The sequence below is a fragment of the Lepisma saccharinum genome, chromosome 7 (assembly GCF_977018435.1).
Source record: "Lepisma saccharinum chromosome 7, izLepSacc3.1, whole genome shotgun sequence".
Taxonomy (NCBI): Eukaryota; Metazoa; Arthropoda; class Insecta; order Zygentoma; family Lepismatidae; genus Lepisma; species Lepisma saccharinum.
The window spans coordinates 410,167-429,503 of record NC_139235.1 but is presented as its reverse complement, the minus strand read 5'-3'; the positions used below and the strand labels follow the sequence as shown (position 1 = coordinate 429,503).

The window sequence follows — 19,337 nt, the reverse complement described above, 5'->3', positions numbered from 1 at the left end:
GATGTAATGAGCCTTGCATTCACACTCTGCATCGTATACACCTGGGTTGTCAAGGGGGGAGAGGAAGTACCGTTTGTTTTTGTTCAGTTTATCGGCTCCTTTGGAATTGGGTTTGTGCGCTACTTTGATGCCATATGGGAGAAGGGCTTTGGCTATGCAGTTGGAAGTGGTGGGATGGTAGGGGACGCACGCCAAGCAACAGTACAACATATTCCAACAAGGATGGTGGCAGTGGCCACCGATATTAATCGAAAAAGAAGAAAAACAGCTTCGCGGATAAAAGTGAGTACTAGTTTCTCCGTATTTATATACTACCGCGTCTCTTTTTTCCCAATTATGAAAGTAATATAGTTCACATTAAGTGTTTTATTTTGCACACCTTAGATTAGATATTTCATTCTAGTATCGCACAAAATTCTAAAACCAATTTTAAAGGGAGGTACATCTACAGATGAAAGTGGAATTAAGAGATCTTAGATTTTAAACTCATAGTTTTCTTATAATTGAAAACATTTCAAAATAATCCTTTTTTATGAAGAACACTTTTCACAAGGAAAACAAACTATTAATGCATCATTATTTACTTTTTTTCACAAGCTGTTAAGAGGAATTGCTAAAGAATATTTATTCTGCACTGCACATTCCTAGCTCTTATAGTTTGAAGAAAGAAGAATAATGAATCACAACAATTGTTAATATTAATCATTGTTATATCAATTAATCTAAAGACAAAGGTAAAATAACATGGGCTTATTTAGGAAAAACCACATTATTTACATCCAGCTAGGTTAAAAATACAATAATTCAATACAATGAAATTAACATACAAAGCTACATATAAGTTACAAAATGTACAACAAATACAATTTGAAAAACTTTAAATTTGGTATAAAGCATAGTTGAATGAAAATCAGTTAAACAAGATAAAATTTGCAGTACACAACAAGAAAATGTATGTGAGATTAGCTACATGATGTCTCATATGTATATGCATTAGTATTAATTTTTTTGAGATTCTTCTCTGCCACTTTTGGCTAATTATGATGATATGGATGGAAGGAACACTCGGCGGCTAGATTGCGAGTCAATCATTCAATGAGCTCAATCACCATATATTTATATGCAAGGACACAAGAACAGAAGTAATTTCATATATCATAATATGCTACGTAGGATAATGTGCAACAATAGACTAACCTGCAAAGTGGCTGCAACCATGAAGTATTCTTGCTTCAGCCTGAGCTCCTTGCCTTCAAAAAAGTTATCGTTAGGATAAAGTACACGAGAGATGTTTTCTGCTACGTTCCTGTCAAGCACAGCTTGGATGTAGTCACCATCGTTAACTGGGGAGAGAGGAAAAAAAAAATTCAAATTAACCTTAGTTAACCTTACTGACTACAACTTCATTTCAAATGAGTATGTTATATCAAATTTTAAAATAAAGTTAGAATAAACTATCTCTCAGAAAAATCTCAATTATATTTTGTCTGTTATGTCTTTAGATGAACAAACATGTTTGTATATGAATTCCTCAATAGTGAAGAAAGTTCTCTGCATGGTACGGAATCATGTTTCATCAAAATTCATTATTTGGATTGACTGATTGATTGATTTTGAATTTGAAGTCCACTTTAAGTGCAGTAAGGATAATCGGGACTGGAGCTACAGTTTAAAGTTTGATCCGAACCACTGTGTGCTTCCACCAGGACCTCTTGATTACAAGGTGACATTACCACTATGCCATCAGGGAGGCCTTATTATTTGGAAATAAAGACATCAGGGAGAGATTAAATTCAGGCTTCTCAAACGGTCCATTGTAATATCAGAAAACAAAAAAGGAAAACAAAACACTAAGACTATGACAACAGGGTAAGCAAGGCATTGTCCTAACAGTGACAGAGAAAACATTGGTGGTAAAAGAACAAAAGGGTTTGTAGTTTGCATATATTGTGGCTCTACACCTAACATGGTGACACAATAATAAATTATAAAACTGAAGAATTGATAAATATCATGCGGATGGAAAAGATGGGATTGATCTTGCCCAGGATAGGACAGATGGAAGTCTTGCTGCTGCCATAAACCTTCAGGTTTAAGAAGGCTTGAGAGAGGTAGTTATTTCATAGGCATCTACTTCAGGGGGGCAAGGCACTTCCTCCCAAATTCATGCAGAGGGACATATATATATTTACATATATAAAATATTGTTTATGCCAACCTTACCCCCTCCCCCATTTAAGTTGGCGCCTCTGAGTTAGTTACTAACTGAAAAAAAGCAGATTTGATCAGAACCTCTGTCTCTAATGTGAACCAAAAGCATTTTGCATTATGGCCTGCGATTGGAAGAAAGCCCTTGCTTATTGGAAGTAATTTGTGTGTTTAAGAATGTGGGAACCTGTAAGGCAATTAGAAGTTTACAAATAATTTAAGTATGGACTAAGTAATGGAGATATTTGCAAATCTTCATAGCAATAGGAGAATTTGACTTCTATGTTGTGAAACAGCAACACAGGCAGGCACGCATCTAGAAATATATTTCAGGGGGTCCAAACCAAGTGTCTCACAAATAATAATAATGTCTAAATTAAAGCAATTATAGTAGAGGGAGGTTATTTCTGTTGTTTACCATCAGACAGTCGGCCGTCGAGCGCCCCCTTCATGCAACAGTTCCCGGCAAATTGACTTGCAGGAAGTCCGTAACAGAAACCTCTTGCTTTGTAATGTTTCCACTTTTCACAATTACAGTTACAATTACAATTGAAATAAGCACGTACCTTGTCGCAAGGATGCTGGAAAAGGTGTCCTCCCAAATACAAATATTTCTGGCACCTTATTTCTGACATCTAATCTTAGATTAGACATCGCTACTTTATCCTCAGTTGTCGCGACAGCGCCGGCAGCTTATCGGGGGCTGGGTGAGTTGTCAGCCGCGAGAGGGCGCTTCATACTGAACGAATGTGACACCTGTCACCAGCAATGCCAACCGTAGGGACATCTCCCTACGCATAGGGACTTTTCACTATATTTCGCCCCACGTAGGGATGGATTTTACCAAATAAGGGAAAACGTAGGGACTTTTTTCAATCTTGGAAAACAACATTTTATTGTACAAAGGTGCAAAGCTTACTCGCCAGTCAGTTGCACTTTCTTCGTTCTCGGTTTGGAATTAATGGATTAGTTTATCTGGATACTTTAGCGAGGATGAGAAAAAAAGAACTAACCAACAAATCTCCATCAGAATTTTGAAACATGTTATCAGTTACCAAGAACTTTCAAGGCAAGTTCTTTTTTGAAAACATTTCCACCCTCGTGAAAATAGTGCTAACATTGCCACATTCTAATGCAGAAACTGAAAGAATATTTTCAATGTTAAGTGATACAACAACAAAAAAGAGAAATAAAATGGGACCAGAATTGTTCAAGACTGCAGGAAATACAGCATCACCAACCAACATCTATCTCTTCACAGCAGCGGCATGTATAACTTCAAATAACATAATCAACAGTAAACGACTCAACGTTATTCATTAGGGGTGTGCGGGATCCCGAAAAGTTAGGACCGGGATCGGGAAAAAGATTTCCCATCCCGATCCCAACTTCGGGAAATGACTTCCTGACTTTTCGGGATCCCAAGCAGTCAGGAAATACCGAATGGTCACTTTAAAAAGTCGTTAATTCTAGACGTTTTCTACATTGTAAGTTTCTGGAACTTATCGGAAATTGTAAGTTTTTATTCTAGAAATGCAAAAACAATCACTTAAAGTGAAAAGCAAATTTTTTCGTCCCGAATGTTGGGATATACAAAAATCCCCATCCCGACCCAAAACATTTTGTCCCGCACACCCCTATTATTCATTAAGGCAAGAATTTACAATACCAGACCATTCTGTAATTTCTATGCTACGTCTTATACTCACGAAATAATTAATCGTGATGATTTATCTCAAGTTAACATGTTGGGGTGAGGTGAAAAAATTGTTCATTAACATGTAGAAGTTATAAAATAAGCTTTTCAATTCTCGCAATGATTCTCAGTATGCAAGTATGGTAGCCATATTTGTTGATATGAACAATTGACGACGTTCGCAATTAGTTACGCTGTCTACAGCGTAGCCACACTGTTGATTTCATATTTGGAGAGCATGGATCGTGTAAGAATGGCGGAAGAGAACAGTAAAAATGTTGTTCATGTTGTACAGATTTTTAGGTGGAGTGTGCAGGAGGATGGCCGTGGGATAATTAATAAACTTATAGATTTCGGTATATTGCCAGACAGTGACAGTGAAAAATCATGATGTAGTAGAACATGTGTAATGTGGATTGATTTGATTACAAGTAAGTTTGGCAACAGTGCATCAATCGTAAAATTGCAGGATACGAAAATGGCGTCTTCGATGATGAACGTTTGCCGTTAAATTGCTACGAATTTTTTCTTTTTTTATATCGGTTCGTAATCACAATTAGTGCAAAACCATTCTCGGATAGCTACACTGACCATTACGGTTACGGTTAAGTTAAGGTACGGTTAGGTTAAGTTAGGTTAGGCAAGGCAAACATAATTAAAATTTGGGGTCGAAAAACCATGCACGGGTAACCCCACAAACCATTGACGGATAGCCCCACGAAACATTCACGGTAAGGTTAGGTTAGGTTAGGTTAGGATAGGCAAACATAGTTAAAATTTGGGGTCGTAGTAATATCAGGAATGAATATTTCGTTTCTTAAGTATTGGAAAAACAAAATCTTTCAGTAAATAATGGCAGGGTTGCCGATCGCGGACCACTCAATTTAACTTTTTTTGCAATTTCTACACGTGACCCCCAAATTTTAACTTCAAATTCGTGATTAGGAGGCCTCAATTAGTGAGTATGCAAAATATTACAAAAATCGGGGAGTGGTCCTGTATTGTAAATTCGCTCCTTCATTGATTGTGGAAGCACTGAGCAGACAGATTTGGTAAGTAAATGTGTATATTTTATCTTCTGTGTTGCATGCTCATGAGGTGTTTTTTTTTTTTTTTTTTTTAGTTGCTTTACTTGGCGTAAGGACATTTGGTCAGTTGTAGGGAAAGTTTGACTACGTCTTTAGGGACATTGCCGGAGAATGGTTAGCAACACTGTCGGCAGTGGCGTCTCGTCCCTTGGGGCTTCCGGGGCTTAGGTTCTAAAGAAAAATGGATGTATTCACGTAATTATCAATCACCATAACACATAACTATCACACAGTCTTTCAAAGGCGATTTTTACCCACGTAAATTCATCGTCTGTTGCAATGGATACGACAGCGCTCCTGGCGGCATTGATGTCAATTATTGCTTTCCGGGGCACATCGCAAAGGAAGGCGTGGCCTACACCCACCTACGCTACAGTGAAGGTCACATGCTAGCAGAGAGAGGAGGGGAGAGTGCAATGGATTTGAGTGCTGATTCGGGGCTACTTCCGTTGCATCACGTTCGATCTTGCGTGTTGTTCTGTAGTGTTTTGGTGGCTTTCATTCGCTATGTTTGAGTGAGTTTGGCAGGGTTGATGTTCGAACACAAATTGATGAAGGACATAGGTTGTCAATTACAAGACACAATGAATTTGTCCGGAAAAATAGGCATATATTAAATAGAATTATCGATTGCTTAAAATTCTGTGGTCGACATGAACTTGCTCTACGAGGACATAATGAAAGAGAACAATCTTTAAACAGAGGCATCTTCCCAGATTTATTATCCCTTCATAGAAGAGGGAAAACTAAAGAGGGAACTTCGTGTTCTTTATTGTAATGAAGAGTTGAAAAACATAAACTCTACCAGTAGAGTGCATTCATTTTTTATTTAAAATTATTTAGAGGATACCTTTTCAGAAACAGTAAAACTGACAAACATAGTTTTAATAACTCCAGTGGCAACAGCTGAATCTGAACGATGTTTCAGCACATTGAAGCGTATTAAAACCTGCTTAAGAAATGCAAGGCACTTGCTTACAATAGAGATAGAATACATTTCAAACATAGAGGGCTTCAACGAGAAAGTAATAACAAAATTTGCTGAGCAGAAGAACAGGAGTCAACGTTCGTAGAAAGGTATGTTTCACAACAATACCTGTTTCTTTTGTAATCATGTGAATTGTCATATTTTAAATTCTTTAAAAAAATAAGTCCAGTTTTGTAGTTTAGAAGATAAATACCCATTTTTTTGTAATTCATGTAATTTGTCATTACATTTTAAATTCTTTCAAAAAAGTAAGTCCAGTTTTGTAGTCTAGAAGAAAAAATACCTATTTTTTTATACTTCATGTGAATTGTCATTATATTTTAAATTCTTTAAAAAATAAGCCCCGGCCAAATTTGAGGCCACGAGACGCCACTGACTGTCGGCTACCATGTTCACTTCTGTTTGCGTTTATCAATACACGTGTTGTTTATACTGTGTTATTGAATTGGTGTGATAGTGCTTTATTGAGTGTTAATTGTTATTCATTCATTAGTTATTCCGCTAAACAAATATAGTCTTTAACAAAGAGTTTTTATGTACGATAATTACGTGAAAACGAACTCTTGCAGAAAAGTGGTCAGGCAATTATGAGAGACAGGATCTCTTGAACCTAAGAAACGTGTTGTATTGCTGTTGAAGGAGGTCATTTTCAACATCTCTTATAACACAGGAGGTTAGTGATCATCATTATTATTACTTTTAAATATCATTTTACGCTTTCGGTTTGCTTTATGTGCCGGGATGCTGTCTTCCCTTTCTATCAACTGAGGATAAAGTAGTGATGTCGAATCTAAGATTAGATGTCAGAAATAAGGTGCCAGAAATATTTGTATTTGGGAGGACACCTTTTCCAGCATTCTTGCGACAAGGTGTGTGCTTATTTCAATTGTAATTGTAACTGTAATTGTGAAAAGTGGAAACATTACAAAACAAGCTGTTTCTGTTACGGACTTCCTGTAATGCAATTTGCCGGGACCTGTTGCATGAAGGCGCCGCCAAGCGGCCGACACGCTCGCGGTAAACGACTGAAATAACCTCCCTGTATAATTATATTAAATTAAATTAATACTAATTAAAATATATAAATAAATTAATACAGACTACTTTATACATAACTCAGTTCTTAGTAATTCTGTTTTATACATAAATTACTCTAGGTCCCGGGAAAATATAATTTAAAAACGTGTTAATTAAGCCTTATTTGTACATAATTTGGTGTTATGCATACTAATTTTCATAAAATACAGTTGATTTGTATGTAACCAAGCTACAATGTCACAGAGCAGAAGTGACAGTTTTCAGTTGCTACTGGTCTGCTATGGACAACAGAAAGAGGAAAAGTTACATGCTTGACCAGAAAGTAAAATTTATACGGAAAGTGGATGCTAATCCACATAAAACTAAAAACAGAAATTGCTGCAGATTTAGGCATTGCATATACTACACTTTACACAGTCATTAGTAAAAGAAATGCCTTTTTAAAAAATAGGGTGGTAAAACTATAAAAAAAATAGTGTCTACGGTAGTATTTCAGTATTAAAATGTTCACTAATAAAGTGGCAAATCTAGTGTACTTAAGAATCAAACATTTAGATTCGTTAATTTACCACTTTATGACAGAAACAACCTGTATTACGTGCATCATGTTTCTCAAAATAGATACAATTACAGTATTTTAATAATGATATAACATAGTAGCCACATCTGATTTGTAAGTAATTCACAGTTATACGTATTATTTTCTCTTCACCTTGGCATACGTATAACTCAGGTTCAACTGTATATTGTTATTATTAAATGAAAATGTAAGAAAGGCCATATAAGAATAGAGATATAACAGCACATATTCATTATCTAGCTTACCTGTAGTTAAGATCAGCATAATTTATTATAAACAACTGCCCTGGGAAATAAATTAATGTCAAATAAATGAAAAATTTAACATATCTTGAATAAGAAAAAAGGATGTTAAATACAGTTGGAGAAAAGTAAAGTTATTGATTAATATTTTAAGCATATTATCATAAATATTAGTGTGCAAGCACAAATATTTGGCACTGTCCTTCAAAGTCGTATGATCGCAATATAATCTTTGCCTTCCAATAAGTTCAGAGGAAATTATAACCATCAATTATACAGTAAATGTTAAACAAGTATATTTTCATTATTTAACCCTTCGTGGGTCACGTGAGAAAAATTGCGTCAATGGTCGCTCACGGTGCCAGATTATGGTCTAAATTAATTGTCTAAAATGCCAAATCCTCAATTATTATGATTAGATCTTTTCTTTCAACCACTGAGATTCTATAAAACTATAAAAATTGAAATCCTAGAAAATTATAAAAAGATACTCTTCGTTAGTTGGGCACGGATTAGGAACTAGGTATGCCTGCAGTTGCACATGGACTCAGACAGCAAGGGGCTTCAACGAACACTTCCAAGTGGCTCGAACATCTTTCTAACACTTAAAACAAAATCGTCGTGCAATAGAGGAAGGTTAGAAACTCAGCTAGACAGAGGGAGGGTACTGACAAAACAATCATTGATAAATACAGACGTTAAAACCACAGACCCGGAACTAGAGACCGTACACAACCAATGCAGGGTTAATTTAATACTTGGTAAGTATTTTGGGTTGGGGGGTCTGGTCACCCTGGACCTCCCTCCCTAAATACGTCCTTGAACACAGGCTAATTAATGTAGACATTTGTAAGAAAAATAATGCAGACTTGATCAGGACTCAAACCCAGGTGTGTGTGGCTTATGGTGCCAGTTACTTAGGTGTGAAGTCCTGGTCAAGTGTGCAGTTTCTGCTAATTGTCTTCATTAGTATATCTCAACAGACTCTTTTACGTAATTTTATTAATTTCTTAAAGCAAGCAGAAAGGAACATTTATAGTAAAATGATAATTCGAAGATAAATATTGAACTTACAGAACTTGAGGTTAAACTCTACTGGAGACTTGGCTGACCACAGGCGAAGAGTATTTACAACATTATTTCCATAACCAGGTATAGGACTGTCATATGGCATAGCAAATACTACCTGAAATCAAATATGTTGAAAGAGAGATAGCTCATGCTACAATGGACAACATTGAAAAAAAAAAAATTCATGTAAAACCATTCTATATCACATACACTTTTAACAATGATTGTGTTTCATGTCAATGTATACTTAGTACAGAAATAAAAGATAAATTATGATTATTCAACTCCAATGGTCAATCACTTAACACTAGAATGGTGAAGGATCTGATACCTCTAGAACAGTGGAAAGGGGTCATTTTTACCCCTCGTAAGAAATGCATTTAAAATTCTAATTATTCTAGAATGGGAACATATTTTTAATTTATATTATTTTCTGTGATTTATGTATTATAATCAAAGTGTTTAGGTGGTTTATGATACATTTTGATTACAAATAAAAATTATAATGACCAACAACTGAACACTCCAGAATACCCAACATTTCACCACAAGAAACTATTAATTGGCGCAACATGTTCGCAGACACCAAGAACACTACCTACATGACGACATGTAAACTGTGACAAGTGGGAACATGCTAAAGACAGGACGACACAGGGACTGCAACCTAACGCTGATATTGCAGCATGCATAAATGAAACTTTACAGGGGTCAAATTGACCTCTTCCGCTGTTCTAGGGGTATAACATGGAATTTCACAGAAAGAAATTATATTTTGTATATTTCAACATACCATCTGAAAAAGGACAAAGAATTATGAAGTCACAAAATTTCGAGGAAGAAATAAGAAAAACAGGATAGTTATTAAAGATAAAGGTAGGGGTCATTTTGACCCCCTCCTGCCATTCTATTAATTCAGTAAATAAAACAAATGCGCAACTGCAAGAATAAAAATGCCATTTTATCATAAAAAATGTTATAAGATCTTCCAAGGATAGTTATTACGCTTAGCCTATTGCATTTTCATAATTTCTTCACAATACTATATCAAATTGTTTGATATATTTATTAATACTATTATTGAACATTCTTAATGCTATCTTAAGATATCAAGAAACAGACTGCTGGTGGCAGTAGGAAGTGAATGAAGAGCATGTCTTATTGCTGATCTACTTATTACTAATTAAGCTGAGGAATAAATATCTTCCTGTACATAGGCATCGGGAGGGGGGGGAGGTCGAATGGGTCGGTGGACCCCCCTGGCAATTGACATCGTTCAATTAAAGATACAAGAAAGCCAAAAGTTTGTTACTCTTATGATTCATTTAGTTAGTATTCGAACAGAATAATTAAAGTAAAAATGCATTGGATCGAAAACATTGAATGAAAAATACAGGAATAAGGTTATATTCTACCATTTCATCAAAAGAACAGATGGTTCCACAGTTTTCAAAATTCTAATAATTACAGTTATAGGTGAAAGGTCACACAACAAACTTTATGAGCAAAATATCTCCCTAACATCTAAAGGCAAAAGTTAACATCAAAATGCATTTCAGATACTAACTGCATAAAATGCAAAAGAAATGAAGGAAAATAGTTGTGCTGGTATTCACTAGTTTCATGGATTGAGTCCACATTTATATAATAATAATTATTATTATTTTTAAAATAAAATCTGTTTTTGTAAGTTTATAATATTTATTATTGTATAATGACATTTATAACCATGATAATAATAATCATTGTTATTTTTTCTGCTACTTAACTTTTATCATTTCCCGACCCCCCTGCAAAAATTTCTGGTGACGCCCATGTTCCTGTGTTGCTTCTTAGATTCACTCTTGTCCATATGAAAATCTGGTTTACCTTTGGAAACTATATTACACAAAAAAATTCACCGTACTTTGGTTACAGTGACATGTCCATAAAGAAAGAGGCAGGGGAATATCCCATCCTCTCCACCTGTGTTCCTAAAAAATAGATTGCCCAATGATGGTGATGGCAAAAATTCTGATGATGTCACTGCTTGCTTGGGACAATATTAGTGCAGATTAACAATTAAATAGCCATGTTATTTTTCCAAATGGTTGATGAACTCAGATTTCCATTTGAACACAAAAGAGAATGGAAAAGAACTCTACCTGGGTGTCCACCCATTTCTTTCCCTGAGGCGTGTCCTGGACTCTTCCATACAAGTTTACCGGGAGCATGTACTCAGGACGGGCTTTCTCCCATGGATTGCCAAACCTCAACCAGTCATCTGGCTCCTCAATCTGCAACAACAAAAGTTGTCAATTGCTGGACTCTAAAGAAGATAATATATATATTTTAAATATATAACATTAGTAAAGGGATAGTAAAGGTTTTAGAAAAAAATTCCAAATTCTGCCTAAACCTAAACTGTACAGTTTCCTATTTTCCTGACGTTTGAGATGATTTGACATGGCTATGTCATATTTCTGGTGGTCGAAAAAAAGAACCTGAAGAAGGGAACATTTGTTCCTGAAACGGCGTTTGAAATAATAGATACTCGCTACACGTAAGTACAAAAGTTTTGTATTTTTGATTAATTTATTGAGAATACGAATTAATCTATAACATTACCTACCTAGGTATATAGTTTGTAGTTCAGTTTTCAGCAGCTGGTTCAATTTCTTAAATTTGCTTTTAAATACTTATTGGTCTCTTTGGAGACCAGCAGCAAGTGACAGATCATTATCAGTTCTCTAGATCAGCACTTGGTACTTTGTTTTCATTTCCATATTACATATGGAGATACAACATACTTGCCATTCAATACAATGAAAGTGTTGTAGGTTTGTCAAAAGCTTTTGAAGGTGTACATAAATCGATTTGAATTTAAAAGCCTTTCTAATATTTTCTTACTTGTTTTTTATTTATTTATTTATTTATTTACTATTTACTAGGAAATGTGTCAACTATAGATTGTATTCCGACAAGGGTTAGGTGGAAGAACAGCATATGCTGAACCTCGCCCGCTAAATAGATATATTATTATTATTAGGGCTAGGATTTTTATGACTTAGCATATTTTTTTGGGAAAGGGTGATGTGTTCCCTAAATATATAGAAATTCATATTGTGAAGAAACTCATTTAATTAAGGGGTTTTTGAAGGGCATATTTTGGCATATTTGGCCATTTCTGTGAGAAGAGCATATTTTGATGGATTTTCGGTCATATTCAGCATACATATTTTTGCATTTTCAAGAAATATACAATCATTTTCGAAGTGGATTGATTCGTTCTTACTCCCATGTTTACTCGAGAGTTTTTTGTTTTGTTTTGACAAGCAAAATCTTCATTTTTATTTGAGAATTTAGAGAAAGTATTCATTGTGCATTACAACTCAGGGCCCATAAAGTGAACTAAAATTAGTACATATGTGAAAATATCTCATTTAGATATTGATGTTTGAAACAGTCCAGTTATAAGGGCATATTTTTCAAATTATAGTGCATATTTTTTTTTAAATTTTAGGTCATAAGAACATATTTTATTTTGCATGTTTTGGTGATTTTTAGGTCATAAAAATCCTAGCCCTAATTATTATTATTATAATGACATGTACAGAAAAATCACCAAATGAGAAATGTTTGTTGTAGAGCAATGATGTTTGATTTTCCTCAGCAGAACAGCAAGGACTTTCAAAGGAAGTAAAATTTTGACATCTCACTTTCATACAAGCACAAATAGATTTGGTTGGATCATAGTGATTCACCAAATTAATATATTTGGATCAATTTTTTTCTTTACCTTCTAACTACGCTTGTAGGGAAATATGATATTTTTATACATCAAAAAGCACATGCCTGAAGACCTCCCAACCTGCTAAAAATTAATGGTTTCCTGCAATTATGTATTATTTAAGTTCTAAGACTTCAGAGAAAATTTTGAAATCCGGTCCATGACATCTGTGAATTAAGATGGGAGGAGGCATTTGTCTTTGCCCAAGACAACTAAAGCTAACAATAAATCATCAATTAGCATAGCAGTAAGTGGTATTCAACTCTCTCTTCATCGTCTAAGCATTCATACCTAAAATTAAATGATCAACTCCCCCTAGGAAATTTTGCTGAAACTAACAAATATCTTCTTTCAAAAAAATATTTTCTTACGCAGGATATATTTTTCTTTCCATGATCATAAACAAAGTATGAAGAAATTCCCAATCAGTGAACACAGCGTATATATAACTTCCTTCCTCTCACCTGATCTCCACCAAGTTTTATCCTCTGTGCAAATATTCCGTACTCATATCGAATGCCATATCCATATGCAGCAAGTCCCAGAGTGGCCATGGAGTCCAGGAAGCAAGCTGCAAGTCTCCCTAGGCCTCCATTCCCTAGACCAGCATCTTCCTCCAGTTCTTCTAGCTCTTCTATGTCCAAGCCCAACTGAAACAGAAAGTCCATGGTGTAATTTCAATTAATTACTACTCGCGATCTTTCTCGATGTTGATATTTCTTCATAGTGCATACTTTAATATTAAAATAAAACTTTCAGAATTAAGTTAATTTCTCATTAATGCTTGTTTTTTTCATTTATCAGAAAACATAGAGAAGAAAATTATCCAAATTCATTATTGAAAGTTTTATATATTGAGGGAAGTATTATGCATGCTTTTTCACAGAATGTGACAATTACAGGGTATAATTTAGAAGTTGTCTCGGATAACATAAGCACTAAAATGCAATATTTGTATTTTGAGATACAAACAGATTCCACAATAACAACTAAATGAGCAGTTTGGGAGTAAAACTAGATAACCCACAGTATGGAACCAAAAGTAAAAGTTTGTACATCAGGTTGTGGCTTATGAGTTACCCAGATGTTTCCCTAGGTTTCTCCCTGTCACAGGCTACTGAACAACTGCATCCAAAGATCACTCAATTTCAAAAGGAGTGTGGGTTATTATGTTAACAAATTTTAAAAAAATAACAGGAATTTCGCTTCTGAATAAGTATGTTTTTAAATGCTTTATTTTGAAGTGAGTAGTCTGTATGTGACAATCTATGAATTTCTTTTGCCTCCTCCCCAGAATACACCATTTTTTTCTGAATTATCTTTCCAAGTCTCCACATTTCGAAATATATTTCCAACAAGGGAAATATGTTTTTTTACCCCCAAAGAATATGTAGTATCATGTTTACTCTTTATTATTCATCAGGAATTTACTAAATCAAAAGTTAATTTTAAGGTGGGAAAGTGAATGGAATAAAAACGCAGCAACTAATAAGTTATACACAGTTAATTTTTTAAAAAAAATGTATGAAAATAGCTACATAATTGTGTAGGTGTAATTAAAAATCCTGTAATTTGATTATTTCACATCTTTCAATTCACTCTCCTTCTCCAGTTAAAATGCTTAAATCTCAATATTTGCTAGAAATTAATAAAATATGTATAATATTGATGAAAGTGTGTCAGTGCAGAATATCCAAATGTATATGGCACTTTAGTAGGCTAGCAGTTCTTGTAACAGTTACATGTGAAGGACTTTTATTATTCTTTAGACGGGAGGCTGTTTACCCACTAGAAATGTGCAGTGAAGATCATTCACCTTGAGTGTGCTTAAAACATCCATTATTCATCACTACTTGCTGAAAGACTGAGCTAATATTGTTGGTGAAGCAGGACTTTGGGTCTTGTGTTATTAGGGTTACCAGACGTCCGGTTTTTCCCGGACATGTCCTACATTTTAGCCTTATGTCCGGCGTCTGGGAGGAATTTGAAAAATATCATAAATGTCCTACATTTTGAGCATCACATAATATTAATTAGGAAAGTAGGTAACAGAAAAAAGCATGCAAGTTACAAGTCTATGGACTGCGCTTCCAAACTAAATTTATTTAGATTCAGTCATTGCCCAAAAAGGACAGAGTTTGTCCTGCTATTAAACAAACTGGAAAACAGAAGCAATTAATGAAGAAAGTTTTGGGACCACTTTCTGATAACGTCACTGTTCAATGCTTGAGCAGAATTTGTTGCCTTAGGGTTTATACTGATAGAACAAGGTGTTGCCCATTCTTATTCATATTCAATATAATTTGATTGTAAAGAAGGGGTATAGAGAACAAAGTTATTCAGGGCATCTTCTAGTCAAGAAAGTCATGGAAGTCAAGGAAAAGTAAAGAAATCAACAAGTAGGTTAAGAAGTCAATAAAAAGGCAATAAATTATTCTTGTGGTCAAGAATTTTTGCTATTGATTGGTTAATTTAGTTTATTTTACTTCACTTTTTTCTGTCCCTTTGGCTAATCGCGAAGATGAGGATGAATGGTGGTAAGATAAGATGGATGTAGGGACAGTCACAAACATATAGGGACAAGCGACATAAGCACCACATAAGATTATACTGGCTGTGAGTCCAGATGCCAAAGCCTCGCTTGTCTGCCAAACACAGTTCAGGATGCATTAATACGAAATAGCAGATCTAATTCTCTTCTTAAATTCAGCTTCAGTTTTTATCTTAACTGACCCTTTGGTAGTGGTTTTCATTAAATATTTATTTTCATAATTACTAATTTCCAACTTTACCTAAGTAGAGGTTGAATATATAAACATTAAGAAAAACTGAAAAAAGTCTAGAAAAGTAAAAAAAAAAGTCAAGAATACTGGATGTGTTATTTTGGTAGATATCCTGTTATTGAACTAAAAACTACCCAAGATGAAACGTCTGGAACTATTTTAAATTACGGTAATTGCTGAATATTTGTTTCCCATTACAGGTCATAATTCAAATGTTGAGAGAGCACAACAGACTCACGAGAGAAATTATTTTTTCATAAAGCCTGTAAAATGTTTGGTACTGGTCCCTATAATTTCAAAGAGTTTGACTGTCAACTCTAACATAAATATAGTTTGACTAAACCTGAAATTTTGATAAAAATAGTCTTCTCTGAGAAGTACCACTTAAATCATGTAGTAAGAAGTGATTGATTAGTATGATTGCAAGTTTTGAAATTTTGCATTTAAAAATTCATTAAGAATTAATGTTTTCAAACTGAAAAGTGTAATTTTTCAACTACTTTCTAACGTGTTCTATAGAAATATGTATTATTTACAGAGAATGTTTTGTGTCCTACATTTTCACTTAATGTCCTACATTTTAGGACACCATGTCCTACATTTCCCTTACAGCGTTCTGGTAACCCTGTAGTCCTATGTGTTATGCAGTAAAGGGCGATTCAAAAAGGACTTTACAACTTTGAAAGCATATAGAAATTTATTCAGATAACTTCTTAGAGAGTCAGTTGAGGTGCCATTGCAAAGCAAAACACATCAAGTTTTCACTCACATGGCCCATTAGTACCGAACTCACCCACCAGTAGTGCTGTCAGCATTGTTCTTGAAAATGGCTACATTTACTGGTGTGGAACGTGCTCGCTGATTTTTTTTTTTTTTCACGAGATGCAATCAGCAACTGCATTGCCTCTTAGTAAGCCTACAATTTACATACTTAGCACCAAACCTTTGTTGAGACTGATTGAATGGGCACTTTGCTTCCCAGATTTGAACCCGCTAGATTTCTTCTTGTGGGGTTTAATTAAAGGTCGGTTTTTTGTACCACCTTTACCTGCTGATCTTGCTGAGCTGAGACTTCAAATTAACGCCGCCACTGCAGAAGTGATGCCTGACTTACTGGTGAAAGTCGGAAATGAAATAGACTTCAGGTGGGATGTATGCCGCATTACAAATGGGAGCCACATCTACCCAACATGAATGTTGTATGACAAACTTTATGTGTTTTGCTTTCCAATGGCACCTCAACAGACTCTCTAAGTTACCTGAATAAATTTCTATATGCTTTCAAAGTTGTAAAGTCCTTTTTGAATCACCCTGTATAGTATTTTCTTGAGACTAGAGTGCAAGGGCAGAAGTTTTATGTCATTTCAATGCTGAAGATGCTTTTTTTATTGCTATACTCCTGCTATTACATCATAGAATATCACCTTAATGACTCAATCATCCCTCAAGCTTTCTTTAGGTTCAAGTCTTGGCAGGGGCGAGGGATGTTCCAACAGGGTGTCTACCAAAATACCAAATCCAAAATTCTTGACTTTTTCATGACTTTTTCCTTACCTTTTTTTCTTTTTCTTAACCCTTACTTATACGGCCTCTACTTAGGTAAAGTTGAAAATTAGCAATTAAGAAATTAAATATTTATTTAATGAAAAACCCCAACCGAAAGACCAGTTAAGATGAAAACTGAAGCTGTATTTAACAAGAGAAATAGACTTGCTTTATCTATTAATGCATCCTGCTTGCATTTGGCAGACTAGCAATGCTCTGCCATTAGGACTCACAGCCAGTATAATCTTGTGTGGGGCTTCTTTTGTCATCCCTATATATTTGTGATTATTCCTTCATCCATCTTATCTTACTACCTTTCATCCTTATCTTTGTGATTAGCCAAAGGGAGAGAAAAGTGAAATGAAATAAAATAAACTAAATCAATCAATCAGTCATTGTGATAGTAAAAATTCTTGACCACAAGTGTAATTTCTTGACTGTTTATTGACTTCTTGACCTATTTGTTGATATCTTGACTTTCATGACTGGTAGACACCCTGTTCAACCTGATTCTAATTTAGTCGGTTTCACACATATCAAAATTTGCAAGAGTTCAGTGCAAACTTTGTTTAGCTCGTTGCTACAGTGTTGAAAGTTTTGAAGGCATCCTTGTTGCTTTCACAAACGAGAGGCAGTGAACACATTCAGCTTCTCACCATGGACAAAAGTGCTGCGATGGTGCACTGGGACCATACAACTTGGGTGTCCCAACAGATGACAGCCATCAGAGATGCTGTTAAGCAAAGCTGAGGCAGGGATGATAAGGAGATGTCTGATATCATTGCCTCATGTCTCCTTCTCACCCTTCTCTTCAAACATCCCTTGTTGATTCTACGATTGATGGGGGATACTTCCACTATGTACACAACTGCTGTGAATTTTACTGTGATCATTCGCCTTTATCCAAAACAAAACTCTGTGGTGGAAACTAGGGATGGCTATAAAATCCGGATAATGGATATCCAGATTTCAAATTATCCGATATTCATTTTGGATGCAATGGATAATCCAGATGATTCAGATATAACAGATTTGATGAAGGATTTGTAGAAAATTCGTAGAGTGGAAATATGAAAATCATGAATAAAAGAATATGTGAATAGCCTGTGAAATGGATAATGATAAAACTGTCTGGATAATGCACACATTCACATACCCAGACATTTTGGATGATCTGAATATTGTATATCCAGATAATCCAGAAACTTTGGATATCAGAATATCCAATATCTGTATAATTGAAATCCAGATATAAAATTATCTGATAAACAGCCCACTGAGGACCAAGTCCTGCCAAGTGGCTTTACATTTGGCGATGCATCATGTCCCATCACTTCTGTTTTTCTGGAGTCTGCTACATTGCTTTCGTGTATCTCCCAACTGCGACATACAGTAGACTGCAATGATAAGTAGTAGTAGTAGAGTAAAAATTTCACACCTAGCTTAGTGGCCAGAAGGATTTTCTAGTAGGAACTCTATTTCCGTGGGCAATAAGCTTTAGAAAGAAATAATACTAACCTGATACATCGCTTCATCGCATGCTCCTTGTAGTCCAAGATTGATCATAGTATTTTGTAGTGATCGTCCCATGTAATACTCCAGTGAGAGGTAATATACACGCTGAAATGGAATAACATTTAAGTGAATAACTTTCGAGGGACTATACATTCAGAATATTTTTTTTAAAAACTATGCATAACTGAATAACACACTGAATTTCTAGAGAAAATTGATAAAAACTGTGTAGATCAAAAACAAATAATTTGAAATAAGAATATTTACAGTTTGACACATGTTTCATTAATGCTTCTCTCCACAGTAATGGTGTAGTTAAAGCATGGCTATCCCCACAGCATACAATGTTTTCTTTATATTCCTGGGTTGTTACAAAGCCTCAGTTACATGATATTATGTTGCATATAACAGGTGGCACAAAAGTAATCATACTATTTGAACTGACCTTTATTTGGACATCTTGTTGTTTGTCAGTAGTGTTTTGTCAGTTAAATAGAAGATACTCACGAAATTTATTGTGTGCGAAAATGAATAAGTATACCCCACATACAGCCTTAGCTCTTTTGCATGAGACTTTTCCGGGCAGAGTAATATCCCGTTTTAGTGATTTGCCATGGCCGGCCAGGGGATATTTGAAGTCATTTGTTTATGTGAATAAGCCACACATGTTACAGCAACTAAAGGACAATATTCAGCATGAAATTGAAAAAAAAATTACCTGCAGATTCTTTCCAACACCACCAACGCAATAAAAAGAGCCCAAAATTTGCATCAATTCGAATGGTGGTCATTTATTGGATGTTATCTTTAAAAA

General features: G+C 35.0%; 1 protein-coding gene across 1 annotated transcript in view; it reads right to left on the bottom strand.

Moving 5' to 3' along the window:
• The window catches only part of Glyp (glycogen phosphorylase), a 53,316-nt gene that overhangs the window by 20,937 nt on the left and 13,042 nt on the right, over window positions 1-19,337 (bottom strand). Inside the window, exons 2-6 of the mRNA XM_083124877.1 lie at window positions 18,527-18,628; window positions 13,145-13,330; window positions 11,056-11,187; window positions 8,915-9,026; window positions 1,198-1,343 (exon numbers count right to left, since the gene is read on the bottom strand). Coding sequence (XP_082981003.1) covers window positions 1,198-1,343; window positions 8,915-9,026; window positions 11,056-11,187; window positions 13,145-13,330; window positions 18,527-18,628 — 678 coding nt within the window. The remainder of the gene's footprint in view (window positions 1-1,197; window positions 1,344-8,914; window positions 9,027-11,055; window positions 11,188-13,144; window positions 13,331-18,526; window positions 18,629-19,337) is intronic.